Source organism: Gadus chalcogrammus, chromosome 4, assembly GCF_026213295.1.
Source record: "Gadus chalcogrammus isolate NIFS_2021 chromosome 4, NIFS_Gcha_1.0, whole genome shotgun sequence".
Classification (NCBI taxonomy): domain Eukaryota; kingdom Metazoa; phylum Chordata; class Actinopteri; order Gadiformes; family Gadidae; genus Gadus; species Gadus chalcogrammus.
In genome coordinates this window covers 19,974,934-19,995,111 of record NC_079415.1, presented here as the reverse complement: position 1 = coordinate 19,995,111, position 20,178 = coordinate 19,974,934, and the positions used below count along the sequence as shown (strand labels likewise).

The 20,178-nt window shown below is 42.4% G+C and overlaps 1 protein-coding gene across 1 annotated transcript in view; it reads left to right on the top strand.

The window, feature by feature from the left end:
* atxn10 (ataxin 10) overlaps positions 1-19,919 on the top strand; it is a 32,789-nt gene extending 12,870 nt beyond the window's left edge. The window contains exons 8-11 of the mRNA XM_056587969.1: positions 99-207; positions 14,593-14,768; positions 17,451-17,514; positions 17,709-19,919. Coding sequence (XP_056443944.1) covers positions 99-207; positions 14,593-14,768; positions 17,451-17,514; positions 17,709-17,890 — 531 coding nt within the window. The 3' untranslated portion in view covers positions 17,891-19,919. The remainder of the gene's footprint in view (positions 1-98; positions 208-14,592; positions 14,769-17,450; positions 17,515-17,708) is intronic.
* The last annotated feature ends 259 nt before the right edge of the window (positions 19,920-20,178 follow it).

Genomic DNA, 20,178 nt, shown 5'->3' with positions numbered 1-20,178 from the left:
TCCCTGTGTGTCTTATAAAGATATCAAAGTGAGTTGTAATTCCAAGTGTGTTGTGTTTAGACATCATAGTGATGTGTAGTTCCCCGTTTGACCTTTAGGAGGCGCTGACAGTCATCAGCTTGCTGGATGTGCTGTGTGAGATGACCTCTGACCTCGAGCAGTTCATGTTTCTGCAAGACCACGCCGGCCTGCTGCAGGCCACTGTTGGTAAGCTCACTGCGACCCAGGGTGCGGTTGCGCTCCTGTTAATGTTAGGATTATGAAGAATATTTGGGCTTCCGACCTCAGAACATTATTTGAATACCTTTCTGACGAACACCTTACGTCCAGTGTTGGAATCAGCAAGATTGACAGTTGTTCTCATGATCCCAAAGACATCAGCACTATGGGAGCCCCTTAAATGTATTATGTGTAACATTTAAAGATCCCATGGCATGAAAATATGCCATGGGAACATTAATATGAGTTCCCCTAGCCTACCTATGCTCCCCCAGTAGCTCGAAATTTTGTTGGGTGTAAAACGAGCACTAGGCATTCTGCTCCGACTTTGAAAGATCAAAGCTCAGACGCGCCGTTTTGGAATTTTCCCTGTATGTCGTCATAAGGGGAGATGCCACTTCCCCTTTCTCTGCCTTGCCATCCCAGAGAATTTGGCCCGCCAATGAGCTGTGTGTGTGTGTGTGTGTGTGTGTGTGTGTGTGTGTGTGTGTGTGTGTGTGTGTGTGTGTGTGTGTGTGTGTGTGTGTGTGTGTGTGTGTGTGTGTGTGTGTGTGTGTGTGTGTGTGTGTGTGTGTGTGTGATTACACACACTGTAACGCAAGTGTTGTACACTTCTTTGCTTTTGGATAACCGTTCTGCTGTTGGGGTTATGGCGCATAACACGTCAGACTCTCGTCTCTGGTATTTCCACAACGAGACTCGTAGTGGGGGTTATCTCAACCATGGTTGAGAAGGAATTGGGGGAAAGGAACTTTGGCTTTGACTCCCTGAAGTTCATGAACCACGACATGGAGGAGAAAGGGATTTTTGCCTGCGAATGTCTCCCGCTTGAGCCCTGCTTCCCGCTTCCGAGGGACCCTCGCCTCTGCGCTGCCCGCTGCAGGAGGTGGTGGTGACTCAGCAGCGAGGCTCCGGCGGGAGACAACCGCGGTCAACAATCCCTTTCTCCTCCATGTCGTGTTTCAGCCTACTTCAGATTGATGTGGACGTGGAAGAACCAGAGACGTCGGAGAACCCGACGCAGTCGTTTCTGATTCATAATATCGTCTGAAGGCGCACACAGCTTTTGGCCGTGGAAATATGTATTATATGATATAGATATCTATGTATTATATGATATAATTTAGAAATAGAGCTCCTGGACTGTACCGCAAGTGTTGTACACTTCTTTGTTATTTGGATAACCGTTCTGCTGTTGGTTTTATGGCGCATAACACGTCAGACTCTCGTCTCTGGTATTTCCACAATGAGACTCGTAGTGGGGGTTATCTCAGCCATGGTTGTGAAGGAATTATGGGAAAGGAACTTTGGCTTTGGCTCCCTGAATTACATGCACCACGACATGGAGGGGAAAGGGATTGTGCCCCGCAAATTTCTCCCGCTTGAGCCAATAGTATCGGTCTGCGTCCTGCAAGACGGAGGCGTGACTTGTAGGAGGCGTGTCTTGTACTTTTCTAAATCGCGGAAGTAGGAGGCGTGACTAGTACTTTTCTAAATTGCGGAAGTGATCTGTATGTAGCAGTGGAGCACGGGAACATAAATGACAGCAACTCGGACCTCGGATATTAGTCCTTATATGAAAATAATGCACCCGACCCGCTCATTTAAGAATATGCTCTTGATTAGCTTAATCATAGCCTTACTGGCTTACGTGAAACTGACATCCCTGAGTCATATGCATTTAAGAGAAGAAGCCTATTACAATTTTACAATGACATGTAGCCTAATGCATATAGAAGTTTAACATGGGGAACCTGCTTAAGTTTAGCCTACTTTATCCCTTTATACCTTTGAACGAATAGACGGCAGATAATTATTCAAAGAATTGTATTGAATACATTTCGGTAAAAACAATCCACAATGGACTTTAATTGTAGTATTATTTTCCAAAAAAAAAGTTTTCCAAAAAAACAATTGCATGTCCTCATAATGCTCAAACATGAATAGAAAAGGATCCATAACTTCATGCTTTTCTTTAGCAATTAAGGTGTCACCATTTTCGATGTAATTCTCTTGGGATTGTATAGCCTCGCTGTCTCCCATGCCAAGGAAGCGTGGCACCTGGACTAAACCTTTTGAAGAGGTTCTGTTCCTTCATCTGTTTTAGCCACTTGCTCGCTTCCTGCATGTTTTCAAGATCCTGCATGAGATAGAAAACAATGAATTAAAATAAATATTACTGATGGAAACAAGACAAGAACAATTTCACTAACAGGAGGATAGTTATGAGAAAGCCTTCATATTATAGCGTTCACATTACAAGCCTTCATTTATATATATTTGCCGGTCTTCAATGCATTTCAATTTCTCAGCTACGTCATCACTGTTGCACTGTGCAAACTCGGGGCAGAAAGAAGCAAGCAACATCTACTAGCCTTCACAGTATAGAGTATTTTGTGACTGTTCAGTGTGCATCTCAACCGTGGCTGGTCGTAAAGTAATGTAAACATAGCTAGCACCTTAGAAAGCAGCTTTCATCCTAAAGTCAAAATAATTAGATAGACAAAGGCTCAAATATGCAAAAGGTACATTTTGGAATGTGTGGAGGGTGTGTCTGCAAGCCTTCCTGGCTACAGATGGGGGATTAGTAATCCACTTATTTTTACTTACCAACATGATCTTAACTTCAGACTTCGACTTCAAGGAAGAGCTTGCATAATGTGTGAACCGTGATTTACAAGACTTTTTTTAAGACAGTTTATAAGAGGAAGATCTCGCATGTACCGCGATTTAGGAAAGCACAAGACACGCCTCCTACTACAAGTTACGCCTACTACATGTTACGCCTCCGTCTTGCAGGACGCAGACAGACCCTACTCGCTTGAGCCCCGCTTCCCTCTGCCGAGGGACCACCGCCTCGGCGCTGCCCGCTGCAGGAGGCAGTGGTGCCTAAGCGCTGACCCCTGCCGAGGCGGTGGTTCCTCAGCAGCGAGGCTCCGGCGGGAGACAACCGCGGTCAACTATCCCTTTCTGGTTCAGACTACTTCAGATTGATGTGGTACAACGACGCAGTCGTCTGAGATTCATAATATCGTCTGGAGGCTCACACAGCTTTTTGCTGTGATAATATATATGATATGATATAGATATCGTTATAATATGATATTATTTAGATATAGAGCTCCAGGACTTCCATGTGTTCTAGAATATTTACAGAACACGGCCAAAGGCTGTGTGCGCCTCGCCATTGCGATAACTTCCACTGTAAACAGAGCGCATGGTAACGTGGTCGCAAGCTGCTCAGGGCCACACCCCCACCCTCCTCCTTGACCCGCATCTCTCCTCCTCATTTGCATTAAAGCTACAGATACCGAAACGGCGCATTTGGGGAAAGCTCAATGTGCGACTGGCTCGTAGTGGCTGTAATTCTGCACCAACGCTGAATTTCGGGAACGTCTTCAATTACTGTGTTTGGGGCCCACTAATATCTTTATTAAAGCGTCCATAAAGTAGCATGCCATGGGACCTTTAAGCATTCAAATATTAAAACAAATAAAATATTTTGTTGAATTGTGTAATTACATTATTCAAATTGTTTCCAATAATATTCATACTCAGAAATCCATAGTTTTATTCTTGGTAACGGTGAGTCGCATGTCAATGGCATCATATGCACTCTACCGCCTACTGTAACTTCCGGGGAAACACGATATGATATTTCCATATCAATCAAGCTTACTTAAGATGTGCTAATTTGACAAGTGGCTCATTCCAGCCACTAAGCTTATGCAGTGTTTCCCACACAAAGACGTGCTGTGACCTCGAGCAGGTCATGATCATGCAACTTGGGTGGGTAATCTTTTATTCTTATATTTTTATCCATCCAAGAGAACATCATCATCCAAAGTAGAAAATCAATCTCGTCCGCTTGCTCACCAAAGCACGACAATGGACCTTCTGTGAAAGGCCCCCTTCTCCGTGCACTCTCTGAATCAACCCCTGATCATGGCCGGGATGAAGGATTGGTGTCGGTTTTTCCCTGCGGAGAAAGCTGCGGGCCGAATTCATGAATAGAATCATTGAGTTGAAAAAAAAAATCTGTATTGAGGGACTCCAGAAATCTCTGGAATGCTTGTTTTGTCGTAGTAGGTGGGACACTTTAGGGAGGGTTTTGGTCCTGTCTCCTGGTAGATGTTTATCTCCCTGTGTGCTGATGGTGTCAGGCTCCTGTCCAGTCCTGGTGTTGAGGTCACCACAGATTAGAATATGACCATGGTGTGGATGTGGTTGATCTCCTCCTATAGTATAGAGATTTCCTCATTGTAGTGTGTGGATTCTTATTGGTGGGATATATGCGTACACAGTTCTCTCACTCACTCACATACACGTACACCAGTGGCGGCTGGTGGTTTTTAAAGTGAGGGAGGAAGGACTGCGCGCTTGGTTGCCATTGGCCTGCTTGCACTGTTGGTGTATGGTGGCATAAGAATGTGAGACTCAAGTTGTTTCAGGGTGTTTTGGTGAACTACAAAATAGCAGGGAGGGAGTTATGTGAACAAAATGTATACAAAGCACCAGTGGCATCACTGTAATTTGAGAAGGAAAGGATGCAAAGCATATTAGTCAAATCAGGCCTACTATTGATTTGTAAAAGTAAATAAAAAAATCTGGGCCTATTATTGGGCCTATTTTTGCCCTCACTGACTGAAGTTATTTAGCTATGTTTATTTTCAGTTACAATTGCTTGTAATGCTACCAGTAAGTCATGCGTACCTAGCAAACCATGTAGCACTCACAACACTGACGTTGCCATTACTTCTGATGACCTTGATTTTGGGAAGTGGTCTACCTCTTTCTGAATGAATGGAATGGTTTTTTGTAATAAGACGTTAACAATGTCCTCCGTTTCCAATGTTTCCATTGTGCATTTAGGATCTCGCTATCGCAGATTTCACTTGCTCTGCGTCTCTCAGACTGAGCACCACGGCAATGCAGACCGGGTTTGTTATCGACAGCGTTGCCAGATTGGGCAGATTTCCCGTCCAATGATAATTTTTCCAGCCTAACATGGTTAAAAGTAGCCCAATTAGTCTTCAATTACTGTGTTTGGGGCCCACTAATATCTTTATTAAAGCGTCCATAAAGTAGCATGCCATGGGACCTTTAAGCATTCAAATATTAAAACAAATAAAATATTTTGTTGAATTGTGTAATTACATTATTCAAATTGTTTCCAATAATATTCAAACTCAGAAATCCATAGTTTTATTCTTGGTAACGGTGAGTCGCATGTCAATGGCATCATATGCACTCTACCGCCTACTGTAACTTCCGGGGAAACACAATATGATATTTCCATATCAATCAAGCTTACTTAAGATGTGCTACTTGACAAGTGGCTCATTCCAGCCACTAAGCTATGCGGTTGTTTCCCACACAAAGACGTGCTGTGACCTCGAGCAGGTCATGATCATGCAACTTGGGTGGGTAATCTTTATTCTTATGTTTTTATCCATCCAAGAGAACATCATCATCCAACGTAGAAAATCAATCTCGTCCGCTTGCTCACCAAAGCACGACAATGGACCTTCTGTGAAAGGCCCCCTTCTCCGTGCACTCTCTGAATCAACCCTGATCATGGCCGGGATGAAGGAATTGGTGTCGGTTTTTCCCTGCGGAGAAAGCTGCGGGCCGAATTCATGAATAGAATCATTGAGTGAAAAAAATCTGTATTGAGGGACTCCAGAAATCTCTGGAATGCTTGTTTTGTCGTTAGTAGGTGGGACACTTTAGGGAGGGTTTTGGTCCGTCTCCTGGTAGATGTTATCTCCCTGTGTGCTGATGGTGTCAGGCTCCTGTCCAGTCCTGGTGTTGATGTCACACAGATTAGAATATGACCATGGGTGGATGTGGTTGATCTCCTCCTATAGTATAGAGATTTCCTCATTGTAGTGTGTGGATTCTTATTGGTGGGATATATGCGTACTAGGGATGGGCAAAATGATTCTTTTCCGGGAACTAGTTCTTTCAGTTCAGTTCACTATAACGATTCGTTTATTTGATTCGTTCGTTTTGATTCGTTCGTTACGTCAGATTACATCTTAAAAAAATTAAAATAAAAAAACTTTTTTTTATTATTTTTTTATTTTTTTTTTAATTGGTCGTGTGTCCGGATAGGACCGTCAAGACCACATTCCGCCGTTTGGAGATGCCTGCTATATAGTATGTCGAACGTCCCACCAATATTTATACCACTTGCTTACTCTCTATATTTCATTCATGGTTTTACATTTATAATTTTATTTTACTTTACATTCTTCATTGTTCAGGCATTACAGAACTTGCATGGTCATAAATAAAATACGAACTGCAGTTAATTTCTTTGGTGGTTCTTAAATTGACGTACAATGGAGCAAAGACCTCCTGGGATTGGGAAATGCGTTATCCAATAACAGATGGAGGTCAAGTCTATTTTCGAAAAATGTAGGGGGATATATGAGTCGAATGGTATGACCCAAGATACGTCAGAGAGAGAAAGCGCGCATATTCGACGGTACCGCCTTGTCATTGGTTTACCCAGGTGCCATTCCAACACCATGGCTACCTCTCATTGGCTGAATCTTTGAGGAAGTCGTAGACTCAATCAATATAAGTCGCGGGGAGACGGAGCTCTGTTCGTTGTATATTTTATTTACGTGACCATATGTTTGGTTGATGTTAAAAAAAAGAATCAAAGAACCAGTTCTTCTTGTTTGGGGAACCAGTTCTTGTCGTTCACGTTCGGGATTCGTTCGTTGTAACGAATCAGTCGCGACCGACACATCCCTAATGCGTACACAGTTCTCTCACTCACTCACATACACGTACACCAGTGGCGGCTGGTGGTTTTTAAAGTGAGGGAGGAAGGACTGCGCGCTTGGTTGCCATGGCCTGCTTGCACTGTTGGTGTATGGTGGCATAAGAATGTGGAACTCAAGTTGTTTCAGGGTGTTTTGGTGAACTACAAAATAGCAGGGAGGGAGTTATGTGAACAAAATGTATACAAAGCCACCAGTGGCATCACTGTAATTTGAGAAGGAAAGGATGCAAAGCATATTAGTCAAATCAGGCCTACTATTGATTTGTAAAAGTATATAAAAAAATCTGGGCCTATTATTGGGCCTATTTTTGCCCTCACTGACTGAAGTTATTTAGCTATGTTATTTGCAGTTACAATTGCTTGTACTGCTACCAGTAAGTCATGCGTACCTAGCAAACCATGTAGCACTCACAACACTGACGTTGCCATTACTTCTGATGACCTTGATTTTTGGGAAGTGGTCTTACCTCTTTCTGAATGAATGGAATGGTTTTTTGTAATAAGACGTTAACACTGTCCTCTCCGTTTCCAATGTTTCCATGTGCATTTAGGATCTCGCTATCGCAGATTTCACTTGCTCTGCGTCTCTCAGACTTAGCACCACGGCAATGCAGACCGGGTTTGTTATCGACAGCGTTGCCAGATTGGGCAGATTTCCCGCCCAATGATAATTTTTCCAGCCTAACATGGTTAAAAGTAGCCCAATTAGTCTTCAATTACTGTGTTTGGGGCCCACTAATATCTTTATTAAAGCGTCCATAAAGTAGCATGCCATGGGACCTTTAAGCATTCAAATATTAAAACAATAAATATTTTGTTGAATGTTGTAATTACATTATTCAAATTGTTTCCAATAATATTCAAACTCAGAAATCCATAGTTTTATTCTTGGTAACGGTGAGTCGCATGTCAATGGCATCATATGCACTCTACCGCCTACTGTAACTTCCGGGGAAACACAATATGATATTTCCATATCAATCAAGCTTACTTAAGATGTGCTACTTTGACAAGTGGCTCATTCCAGCCACTAAGCTTATGCGGTGTTTCCCACACAAAGACGTGCTGTGACCTCGAGCAGGTCATGATCATGCAACTTGGGTGGGTAATCTTTTATTCTTATGTTTTTATCCATCCAAGAGAACATCATCATCCAAAGTAGAAAATCAATCTCGTCCGCTTGCTCACCAAAGCACGACAATGGACCTTCTGTGAAAGGCCCCCTTCTCCGTGCACTCTCTGAATCAACCCCTGATCATGGCCGGGATGAAGGATTGGTGTCGGTTTTTCCCTGCGGAGAAAGCTGCGGGCCGAATTCATGAATAGAATCATTGAGTTGAAAAAAAATCTGTATTGAGGGACTCCAGAAATCTCTGGAATGCTTGTTTTGTCGTAGTAGGTGGGACACCTTTAGGGAGGGTTTGGTCCTGTCTCCTGGTAGATGTTTATCTCCCTGTGTGCTGATGGTGTCAGGCTCCTGTCCAGTCCTGGTGTTGAGGCCACCACAGATTAGAATATGACCATGGTGTGGATGTGGTTGATCTCCTATAGTATAGAGATTTCCTCATTGTAGTGTGTGGATTCTTATTGGTGGGATATATGCGTACACAGTTCTCTCACTCACATACACGTACACCAGTGGCGGCTGGTGGTTTTTAAAGTGAGGGAGGAAGGACTGCGCGCTTGGTTCCCATTGGCCTGCTTGCACTGTTGGTGTATGGTGGCATAAGAATGTGAGACTCAAGTTGTTTTCAGGGTGTTTTGGTGACTACAAAATAGCAGGGAGGGAGTTATGTGAACAAAATGTATACAAAGCCACCATGGCATCACTGTAATTTGAGAAGGAAAGCGATGCAAAGCATATTAGTCAAATCAGGCCTACTATTGATTTGTAAAAGTATATAAAAAAAATCTGGGCCTATTATTGGGCCTAGTTTTGCCCTCACTGACTGAAGTTATTTAGGCTATGTTCTATTTTCAGTTACAATTGCTTGTAATGCTACCAGTAAGTCATGCGTACCTAGCAAACATGTAGCACTCACAACACTGACGTTCCATTACTTCTGATGACCTTGATTTTGGGAAGTGGTCTACCTCTTTCTGAATGAATGGAATGGTTTTGTAATAAGACGTTAACAATGTCCTCTGTTTCCAATGTTTCCATTGTGCATTTAGGATCTCGCTATCGCAGATTTCACTTGCTCTGCGTCTCTCAGACTGTGAGCACCACGGCAATGCAGACCGGGTTTGTTATCGACAGCGTTGCCAGATTGGGCAGTTTTCCTGCCCAATGATAATTTTTCCAGCCTAACATGGTTAAAGTAGCCCAATTGGGTGGGAAATCGGACCAATCTGGCAACACTGCTCACATCCAGGGATCCTGCTTATTGGTTCATAGCGCAGACGGATAGATTTTTTGCGCAAATCAGACCCCTTAAGGTCCCACCCACTCAGAGGAGGATTTCCTCCTCTCTCCCATTGAAACCCATGTTATCCACCGGCCGCCAGTACTTTCGGGAAAATGAATGGGAGTCAACTGCGGCGGAGGGAGGACGTTCCTCCTGAAGTAATTGTCAATAGGCGATAGGGGGTGCTAATGTCCCTTTACCAGGGAAACGAACATTATATATTCAAAGGCAATAAAGTAGTCATATTTAAGGGCATTAATTCATTACAATAGTCGGGGCAATCTAAATTTTTTATTCTCAACAATGTTAGGGAGGATCTTCCTCCCTCTCCTCAATGGAGAAGCCTCCACTGACGTACACACACATGCACTGCAACCATGAACTCATCTAGACAATACCTGGAGGAAATATATACGTTAAAGCGGCATAAGCAGCACACACTATTGCTGTCTGTGTGCATGACATTCATCTCCAGTACCCTGAGGCACCGGGAATTGTTCGAAGTAACGAATTGCTTTACGGCACAGACCCCCAAACACGGAACCGGCTCGATATAAACACGAGTGACTAAGGGATTGTTACATTCATCATAGATCAGCCAACTAAAAAGAGACAGAGAGACCCAATGTCGGATGAACAGAAGAAGAGAAAAGGGAGACTGACCGACAGAGAGGCCAGACACGAGTAAACGTTGAGCAAGCTTTTCAGGAATAGCGTGAACTAAAAGAAAAAGAAGACTGCAAATCAGACGCTGACTTGGCCGTGTTGCTTTTGAAATTTAAAGTACCCTTGGGTCAGTGGTGTAGTGGTCCCTGGAGAAGTGGGTATACTCTAAATGTTTGAGTATACCCCCTTCGTTTTTTAACGAAGCCCAGAAAAACACCCTGTTTTAGAAACAGTGACATGTGAGACTACTCTATTTAGTTTACCCAAAAATCCTTCAGTAATATTTGCTCATTGTCACATAATTTTCCTGCGTGTGCTTGTTCTCAGGGAGGAAGGATATGAAATTACTAAACCAATACTGGCCCACAGACTAGTGACAGACAACTATGCATTTTGAGTGATCTATTCCTTATTCCTGGAATGACACCTATTCTCTCACTTGGCAAGTCAGTCATTTATTTTTGTAACTGTGTCTTTGAACAGCTGATTTGCAACACATAGCGTGGGCCACTATTATAAAGTTAACATGACTTGATCAGGAGCAGTTTTTAGGTATTACTGGTCACACAAAAGGAGATGGCAGCCTGCATGAATGTAAAATGAGGCAAACATGGTGTTTCAGTAATTTTTTGAACATTTATTTAAATAAAATACAGATCTGAATTTGACAATGCATCCTTAAAAAAACGAACGTCCTTCTCTTCCACATCAATCATCTCGTTAGATATATATAATATCAATATATATATAAATATATGATGATTCATTCAAATTATTCAACAATCGAATCAGTAAAGGCAGTGAGTATTAGCCAATAAGAGGCAGAGTAGCGTGGGTCATGGCGCACAGAGCTTTTGGCCGTGATATTATATATTCAATTATATTATATATTATAATGTGTTGTGAAAAAGAGCTTTCTTCACGCAAATTGTTGTTGTTAAAAAGCATCTCTTTACTTAAAACACAGCACAACTGTCGAGTCACTTGCACAACTCCAGCCTCCCAGTCTAAAACTCTGGCCCTCTTAAAGAGCACCAGAATGGGTGTGGCTCAATTAGCCCGAGCCACAGCTGCGGACTATCACGGCTAACCAGCCAGACAGGAGCACGTGAATCTTTTAAAACATGTTTAAAAACAGTGAAGATGCCATTCAGATCTTCACATTACCTTCCCCTCTTTTAAGGCTTGTAAACACAGTTTACAAGTGCATTAGATAAAAAAGGTAAAATATTGTGCAAGACAGTCATTGTGCTAAATAAACAGTTCAAAAAGTCTCTGGTGACCGCCCATCTCCATTCCAAGATCCCTCCTTCTTGGCGAAACACTGCACTCTTCGCAGTAAGTCCTCCGCCACTGCTGTTCTGCGAAGGCTTGGCAATAGCTCCCCACATGGCTCACGTCAGCAACAAGGAGTTACCGAGCTATTCCGTCCTTCAGGCTTTGGGCCAACCCCACAGGACAGCACTTTCAACTTCCCAGTGGATCTCCTCTCCTAGCAGGACTCTTCGTTCTACCTGCTCTTCTTCACCGCGGTCCACCATGAAGCTCCTCGAACAACTGTTTTTTCGAAATGTGGGTCCCCTCCACTCGGCTATAGGAATACCCCACCACTGCCACCAAATGTGAAAAAGAGCTTTCTTCACGCAAATTGTTGTTGTTAAAAAGCATCCCTTTACTTAAAACACAGCACAACTGTCGAGTCACTTGCACAACTCCAGCCTCCCAGTCTAAAACTCGGCCCTCTTACAAGAGCACCATATGGGTGTGGCTCAATTAGCCACGAGCCATCATGCTGCTTGGACTATCATCACGGCTACCCAGCCAGACCAGGAAGCACGTGAATCTTTAAAACATGTTTAAAAACAGTGACGAGGCATTCAGATCTTCACATGTGTATGAGAGCTCCGGGAGTCGCAAACCGGCAGACAATCACTTTCTCCTCCATGGACTGCAGTTCACACCCGGACTGCACTGCACTGAGTTTGAACGGTTCGAATTGCGTTGATTGGCTGCGTTACATTACAAATGTCACTCAGTGGCCACGTCCGGCTGTTGCACGGCTGATGTGGCTGTCATCACGTGAAATTTGCGTCAAAGATGAAATATTTTAAACTCGAGCGGAATTTTTCGCATGCACAATCCTCGTGAACGCGCCTCGCCTGTGTCACGGCGAAAGTGTGGCGCGACAAATAAAAACTTGTCGGCGGTTTTCTCTCGCGAAAAATTCGCCCGATACGCGTCTCTACATTCACTTTTATGGGATCTTGTCGCCCCGTCGCGTTTGGTGTGAATGCAAAAAAGTGGGGAATTTGGCTTGCAGATACTACTGAATGGTGCAAATCTGGGGGATTTAGAAGTGGGTATACGCAATGATGACTGAAAAATAAGTGGGTACACGCCGTATGCCCGCGTATACCCTGGACTACACCAGTGCCTTGGGTGAACTTTGTCTTCGTGGTATTCTTGATGTTGATAGTCTCTGTACAAATGTGTTTGCTCAACCATTTTGTTGTGAGCCCTGTAAAAATGTGTTTTCTTGACCGTTTTGTTGTGAGCACTGTATGTTTCTAGCTTGCTTGGTTGCAACCATATAAACACTTTTGTTTCCATGGGTGTTTTGCTGTTCGTCTGTCTCGTCCCCCAGATACAGGCTGAATCTCCGAATCCAGGTTCTTGTTTATTTAGATTATTATGTTGGCCAACACTCCCGCGACGCTTCAACGCGTGTAACGCGTCTACGTGCCTATACCAATGGTTGCCTATGCAAAAATGCAGATTTTCGACGCCCCAAACACGAGTAACGCCGTTGGTGTGGCCGTACCTTTACACAGATTGTTCTGTTCAACTTAAGATAAAACAATTATAATCTAGGATATCAATTCTCCCCGTCAACTTTAAAAAATTATGGATTTATGTTTATTGCAATACAAATACACCATTTTAAAAATGTATAACTTTGCCTACACTTTATGAACATTTACTTCGGACATTCGCCGGCTTCCTTGAAAACAAATGCACATGGCTCGCGTAGAGGTGCATGGGGAAGGGTCGTCAACGAGTTGTTACGACAGTGTTGTAAAATATCTACTGCGAAACTGTAGGGGGCGCTGTGTAGATAAATGTGCGTGCCAAACCAAGAAAACAGCGAAGAAATGCCCGGTCCTGCATATTGGGCCTTTAAGTGTGAGCCACCTATGCTACAATCGGATCATAACGTTTTGCACATGATTCCATCTTACAAAACAAAACTCAAAATAAACAAACCAGTAAAAAAGATGATCAGGAAATGGTCAAATGGAAGTAGGCAACAGCTGAAAGCCTGCTTTGATTTGACAGACTGGAAAATCTTTCATCATGATTCAGTTGATGGGACGACTGTTATAAATGATTACATCAACTTTTGTGTTAAACTACTTGTCCCTAATAAGGAGGTTAAAATTTACCCCAATAATAAATCATATGTGACAAAGGACATTAAGAACATAAATAACTCAAGGAAATCCTGCTCAAAACCAGTTTGAAGGATGCAGAACTAACACACAGGCGGCATTTAGTGAATGCCTTTAAAGCCCAAAGACCATGTAGACTTGGTCTGCAAGAGAACAAAACCAAGGATATACTTTCTCCACCGCCTCAGATCCTTTGGGGCGAGCAGTCAAATTCTTCATTTATTCTTCACCTCACTCATGAGCATTTTACAATACTGTAATATTGTATGGTACAAGACTCTGTCTACAACCTTGAAAGACAAATAAAAAAATATATAAAAATCTGCTCCAATATTGTGGGGCATCCCCTCCAGACAATATACGAAACATGATAAAACCATGTTAAGGTTGGCTAACAACATCGTCTCTAACAGTAGCCATGTCTGAAACAAACAATACAAACTGTTACCATCGAAGTGCAGAATCAGTGTACCCAATTTTAACAAGATCAAACTGAAACACTCTTTTGTGCATCAATCAATCCACATGCTCAACACAGAATCAATCTCTAGCTCAAAGAGAAGGTCAAGGGACTTTTATGTTTTATGTTTGTGTCTTCTATGTGTTTGTGTTTTTCTGTTTTCTGTTTGTGGTGTGTGATGAAAACTGCAATGTACACTATGGACAATTAATGTTACATGTAGTATGTGTTAAGACACAATGGAGCAAATAAATTTACACAAAACAAATTGCAGACCTGTCTGACAAATAAAGTATACATTATTATTATTATGTTACAATGCAAGTATCCCAATCAGTTCATTCAGGATCAACCAAATCAGAACCCAGAAGAGAATTATATTGTGGATACATCCAAATAAATGTTGTTTATCAATGCAAAAACAGCTTTACATTACACATTATTGATGAGTCAGTACTCTCTTCAGCCATTTACAATGTACTGTAAACAAAAACATTAGGATTTCCACAGCGTACTTTTTGCATCATGTCCTGCCTACTGCCAGCTCTAACCAGGTGCCACCCCTTGCCTCACTCTCCCCCTCCTCTGCAGCTCTCCTACAGGAGGTTCATGCTCTGGGTAAGGCCAGTAAGAACGTCTTCAGCTCCTCCCAGAACTTCTCCTCCTCTGGAGGAGGTGACCCTTCCTCCCCTTCCGTCAGCTTCAAGGCCCATCTCATCCGACTCATTGGGAACCTCTGCCATCGTCACCCCTTCAACCAAAACCAGGTCCGTGGGGGGATGTGGATGGGTAGATGGATATAAGATAATAACTCATGTAGAAGTCATTATGTTGTCATCATACGTTGTTGTATATATTTGTGTATTACATTAAAACAAAAGCAGACTCAAAGCAGATGCAAGTCTTCTTCTGCTATCTATCTATGCAGGGTACGAGCCAGTTTACGTAGAATACTATGTTAGGCAATTCTGGTGGTTTGGTCATTTTGTTTGTAGTAGGTTATGATCGGTATATATTAATTAAAGTAAATTAGGCAGTGTTAAGATTTGACAATCGATTTTAAGGTTTTGTGATTACAATCGTTCAAGTACAAAACATCCATGCCAGCATGGCAAGACCGCTGGCCCAAGAATCATTTATTTGGGCAGACAACAACATGGGACTTCAGTAGCTATAGCTGGATGGGTTGACTAAATACATGGATACATGTACCTAACCTGCAGCTTGGTCACATCAGGGTAGTAGGAGGCTGACCGTCCATATCATCAACTCACAGTGGGGCTCCTCCTAGAGGCACTGTGGTGCAGAACACTTGTGGATCAGCGCCCCATACCCTGCACTCGGCACCTACTCCGAGGTCAACTTGTGGTCAGAAATCCACCTGTATCTGGTTTCACAACAGATCCTACTAAACCAATTGAATCCATTTTGTAACCCATGATCCCTGCACCTTGAAGGTTGTTCCTGAAGAAACGCACACAAGCGATATCAAACAAGGCATAACAAACATATATGTTCCCACCGCTGTCCAGTCTTCAGTAATCCAAAAACGATTTCAATTTTATTTTAGACGTGGTCATTTGTCGTATATGAATGTCAACATAGTAATCAATGCCATTCTATCACGGTTACTGATATAAGTCCCCAATTTAGACATCTTTTGGCATTATTCCAAAAACACGGCGTGAACGTTCCAATACAAACGCAGGTTGCGTTCTGTTTGTGTCGTCTGAGTGCCTTTTCCGACTTAGTGCCTTTTCCGAGACCCTCAGATGTTAAGACAGAGGGTGCACCGGCTGCATGGTTTGTGTGGACGTGTGGAGCTCTTGGCAGTGGTTGGCTGCGGCATCTGAGAGAAAGTTTAGCTATACTATAAAGCCACAGTGTGTGTGGATTTTGAAGCTCTGTCTGGGCGGCTCTTTATTTAATGTCTTTGTAAGTGTTAGGCTTCCCGGACACGTATAGTAGGTGTGCGGCAAAATTTCATACAACGGTACTAAATAAGTTTCAAAAAGTTGAAAACATACTGCTGCAAATTTTTATTCTGGCATAGGAAAAATAGAAAATGTATGATAATGTAGGTGTTAGCTTATGAATGGTTTTATAAGCATAAAGAGAAAAAGTCAATTAATAATAGAAAGTACCTTAGCAAACAAGGTGGAATGGCCACAAATAGCTGAATTATTTCTTTATGTGCGCTGGCATTAAAGGATCTGTCCGGTTTGCATATCCCAGGTTAATAGTTATCAATAAATGCCATGACAATGACATTGTAATGACAAGTAAATCAGCCATGATTTTTGTTCAACTTGCCGCCTCACGGCTTGGACACAGTGAATGACATCCATTATAATTGTAACAATTGTTAACAGCTCCCATAGCTGTATCTTGGTTTGTCCAACAAAAGTGAAGGCATACAAACTGCCCTGGTTAGGTAGCTTTCTCCAATATGCCTACTGAAGAACAAATCCACAAGTTTCTACTGTGTTTATTCGCCACTAGCATCACATACAACGGTACTAAATAAGTTTCAAAAAGTTGCCGTGGTTTGTAACCATAGGGATAATAAGTCCATCTCTTTCCTAACACTCAAACCAAAACACATTATTTTCAATCTCAGTCAGCTCGTACTGCTGCGAGTATTCTGCCGCTGACTGCTATTCTTGAAGTTTGATTTCTTCTTCATCCATCTTAAACTATGGCGTCTATAGCGATTAGCGTCTAGCTTTTCTTCAAATCTTTGCAGTAGACTATGTTGACGAATTTTTGCAGTCGACGCACCGTCGCCGGCCATAGATTATCAGATTAGAAAAACAAAGCACACACAGTATTGGCTCATTATTTGTATTTATCCAAAATATGGATATCATTCATAATATCCAAAAAAATGCTGTTTAAGTGGTTTGTTTAGCAACGTCACTTCCCCCCTCCCACACACCGCATTGATTTGCTAGCACACAACCAATCAGAGTATCCAATGGCTCCAATCCTCAGATGCCAATGCTCTCAGACTTTGCAAGTTCAATCAGACAAGACACAAAAGCTTCCAACATAGCTGAACACACAAAACAGATTTGTTCCAAAACTCATCCAAGTCTCCCAAAACGTTTCAGAATGTCCCGTAGACTCAACTGTGGGTCTCTGTGAGCAGCACTGGCAGTGCAGTGTCCATGATAACTGAGTACCATAGCGTACTAGCAATAGCTTGATGATGGCAAACTGTACAATCAGGATCTTCGTCATGGGGAGGTTGCTCACACCTATTTGGTGAACCTCCCTGGGCCATGAATCTTAAGGTTTGGATATGTTACTGAAGGGGGCTCTTCAAGGCGCTGGCCTTGGCAGAGGTCTGTGCTCTACTGTGCACATGTTCTAGTCTAGGCTGCCATCCATAGTTTAGGCTACCTTCCACACTGAAATGGCATCACTGTGATCTTCATTCCTTTTAGGTCAGAGAACTTGACGGCATCCCTCTGATATTGGACAACTGCAGCATAGACAGCAACAACCCCTGTATCCTTTACCTTAGAGTATAAGATATTTCATAGATTCATATCAATATATTATTTACTGCTACTTTTAACTAATAGTAAAGATATTTAACATAGCAAGCTTGTTTCTAAATGTATTATCTCTGGACATTTCAAGTCTTTCATGCACCTTGAAATGTCTGATTTTCCGCTTGTTTTCCTTTACGAAGTGTGCAGTCATTAGCCAATGGGCCATCTTCGCCATCAGGAACATTCTGGAACAAAACCAAGAGAACCAGGCACTGGTGGCCGCCATGGATCGCCGTGGCAATGCTGACTACTCGGCACTCAGTGAGCTGGGCCTTGACGTAGAGAAGAGAGATGGAGCACTGCTGCTCAAAACAACAAAGAAACACTGACAGGGATAGAGGGAGAGGGTGGGAGGAAAGGAGCTAGTGAGAGACATGGAGAGAGACAAACGGGATGAGAGGGAGTAAGATGGAGGGAGGCAAAGAGAGGAAGAACAGAGATGGAGGTGAATAAATAGAGAGCTAGCCCGAGGTATGGAGAGAGGGAGTGCCAGTCAGTGTGCCATCCAAACATCAATAACATGGTGCCAACATAGCCCCTAGGTGTAGTGGCTATGTTATTTAGGCTATGTGATTTGTTCTGCGGTTCTGAGCTAATGACTCGAGGAGGGTCATGTGCAAAGCTATCAGAACCCCACAACAGCAGTCTGATCTGGGCCAGGTTGTGTTTCGTAAGCAGCCGACCCATGGGTCGCCCAATGGTCTCGAAGCAGCTTCTACCAGAGGTTAAGCACCCTCTCTACTCTGTAGTGAAGAATATTCTTTCTCTGGAATAAGGGCCTAATCCAGAGACAACACTTCCTTTTGCTTTTTCTTGAAATATAATAATGCTTTATTAATCTCACACAGGTTGAATAAAGTAACATTTTATCTTAATTGATGATACTTTAACGTTCATTATCACTGTTTTATGACTCTGACTTGAATAATATAATTCCATACTGTCAGCTATGCAACCAACATACGAACCTGCTCACATTACATTACCTATTTATTATTATTATTGACCTGTATTTTAAGTCTGATCCTGGACCCATTCTCTAAACAGGCTATTCTGAATCATTGCACTTAACTAGGACTAGGATATTTACCTTAACTAGAATGTATTACCAGGTTATAAAGCCTGTATGGCATGCAATGTAGATAAGGAGCAAAAACATTAGACATTTAGAAAGTGTTAATACTAACAATGTCATATTTATTTCTAAAGTCTCATATTTGCTCTCAATAAGCTCCATTCCATACGTACTGAATACTAAACACAACATATTATTCCAGCCTTACCTTTTCTATTATATGGCAGCTCTTCTCATGCTTATTGTGCATTTGGACATGGCAATGCCACCATGTACACTCCTGTCTCCTCACCAGTTGCTGTGGTTTGGGATCGGTATGGAGTGGTGGACAGTAGTTTCTACCTAGGGGAGTGGAGCCATTAAACTGCAGAATAAAATTGTCATCATACCCAACACATCCACACACGCCCCGCACTACCCTGTTTTCACTGGATCCCATCATTAATGACTATACGTGTTAACACTATGGGCCGGCTGTAGGGAGCGTCAGTAGTTCCGGCGGCCAGTATGGCAGACGGCTAACAGAACACCTGCCTGGTTCCCGGCTGTGCTTTTTAGTGAGTGGCATGTTAACCTAACAAGCTCGCTACCACCGTTCACTTTCCCACTGCATTCTTCAGCTGTACGCCAGTGTTAGTTCATCGGCGGGCCTCGGCTTTAATGTATGTGTGCCTTAACCGTTGGAAAGCTAAATTTACGTGATGTGTGTATCTGATGCCGTTTGAGAACATACTTGGTGCATTCAAATAAATTGTAAACTAACAATACGTTTCGATTTGTTTGTTGCTTTGTTTTGGTGTGAAATTGAAAAAGATGAGACAAGACGCTCTGAAAGGATGATCACTCTGCCTAGTAGGAGCTCGGATTATGGTGGAGCAGTGGTTCTCAAACATTTTATACTGCGTACCACCTCAGAAAATATTTGTCTCCCCAAGTAACGACCGATATAAAATGTAACAAAATACAGTAGTATAGGCCTGGCCCAATTCAGCTCAAGCAGGAGGCACATTTATTCTTAAAAATAATATTTATTGTTGTATGTTATCAACTGTACAAAGTGGTAGCACTAGAACTGACACACACACATACATACAGGCTACAGCAAGTGAGCACATTAAGAACTAGAAAATTTGGTGCTGTAGTACAAAGTGAGGATGAAAATATTTTTTAATAAAGCCACATAGATTAAGTCATAAAGAAACGTTAAATGGCTTCAATCAAGTGAAGGGATTTGAACAGAGTTCAAAAGTCTAAATGGAGTAAACAATGTAAACATGCATACCATTTATAAAAAAAAAAAAAAAAAAAAAAAAAAAAGGTTGACAAATAAAGGTTGACAAATAAATTGACAGCTGAATGAAAAGCGCAAAGCATTGCTAAAAATGCAGAAATGTAAAATGAATTGAACTGAAGTATCTGAAATAGCCGAAATTGTATGTAGGCCTACTCGCCTTATGCTCATTTTCCAGCCTAACGTTATTAAAAGTTGTCCAATTGGGTGAGGAAATCGCCCAATCTGGCAACGCTGCCCGAACGTCGTAA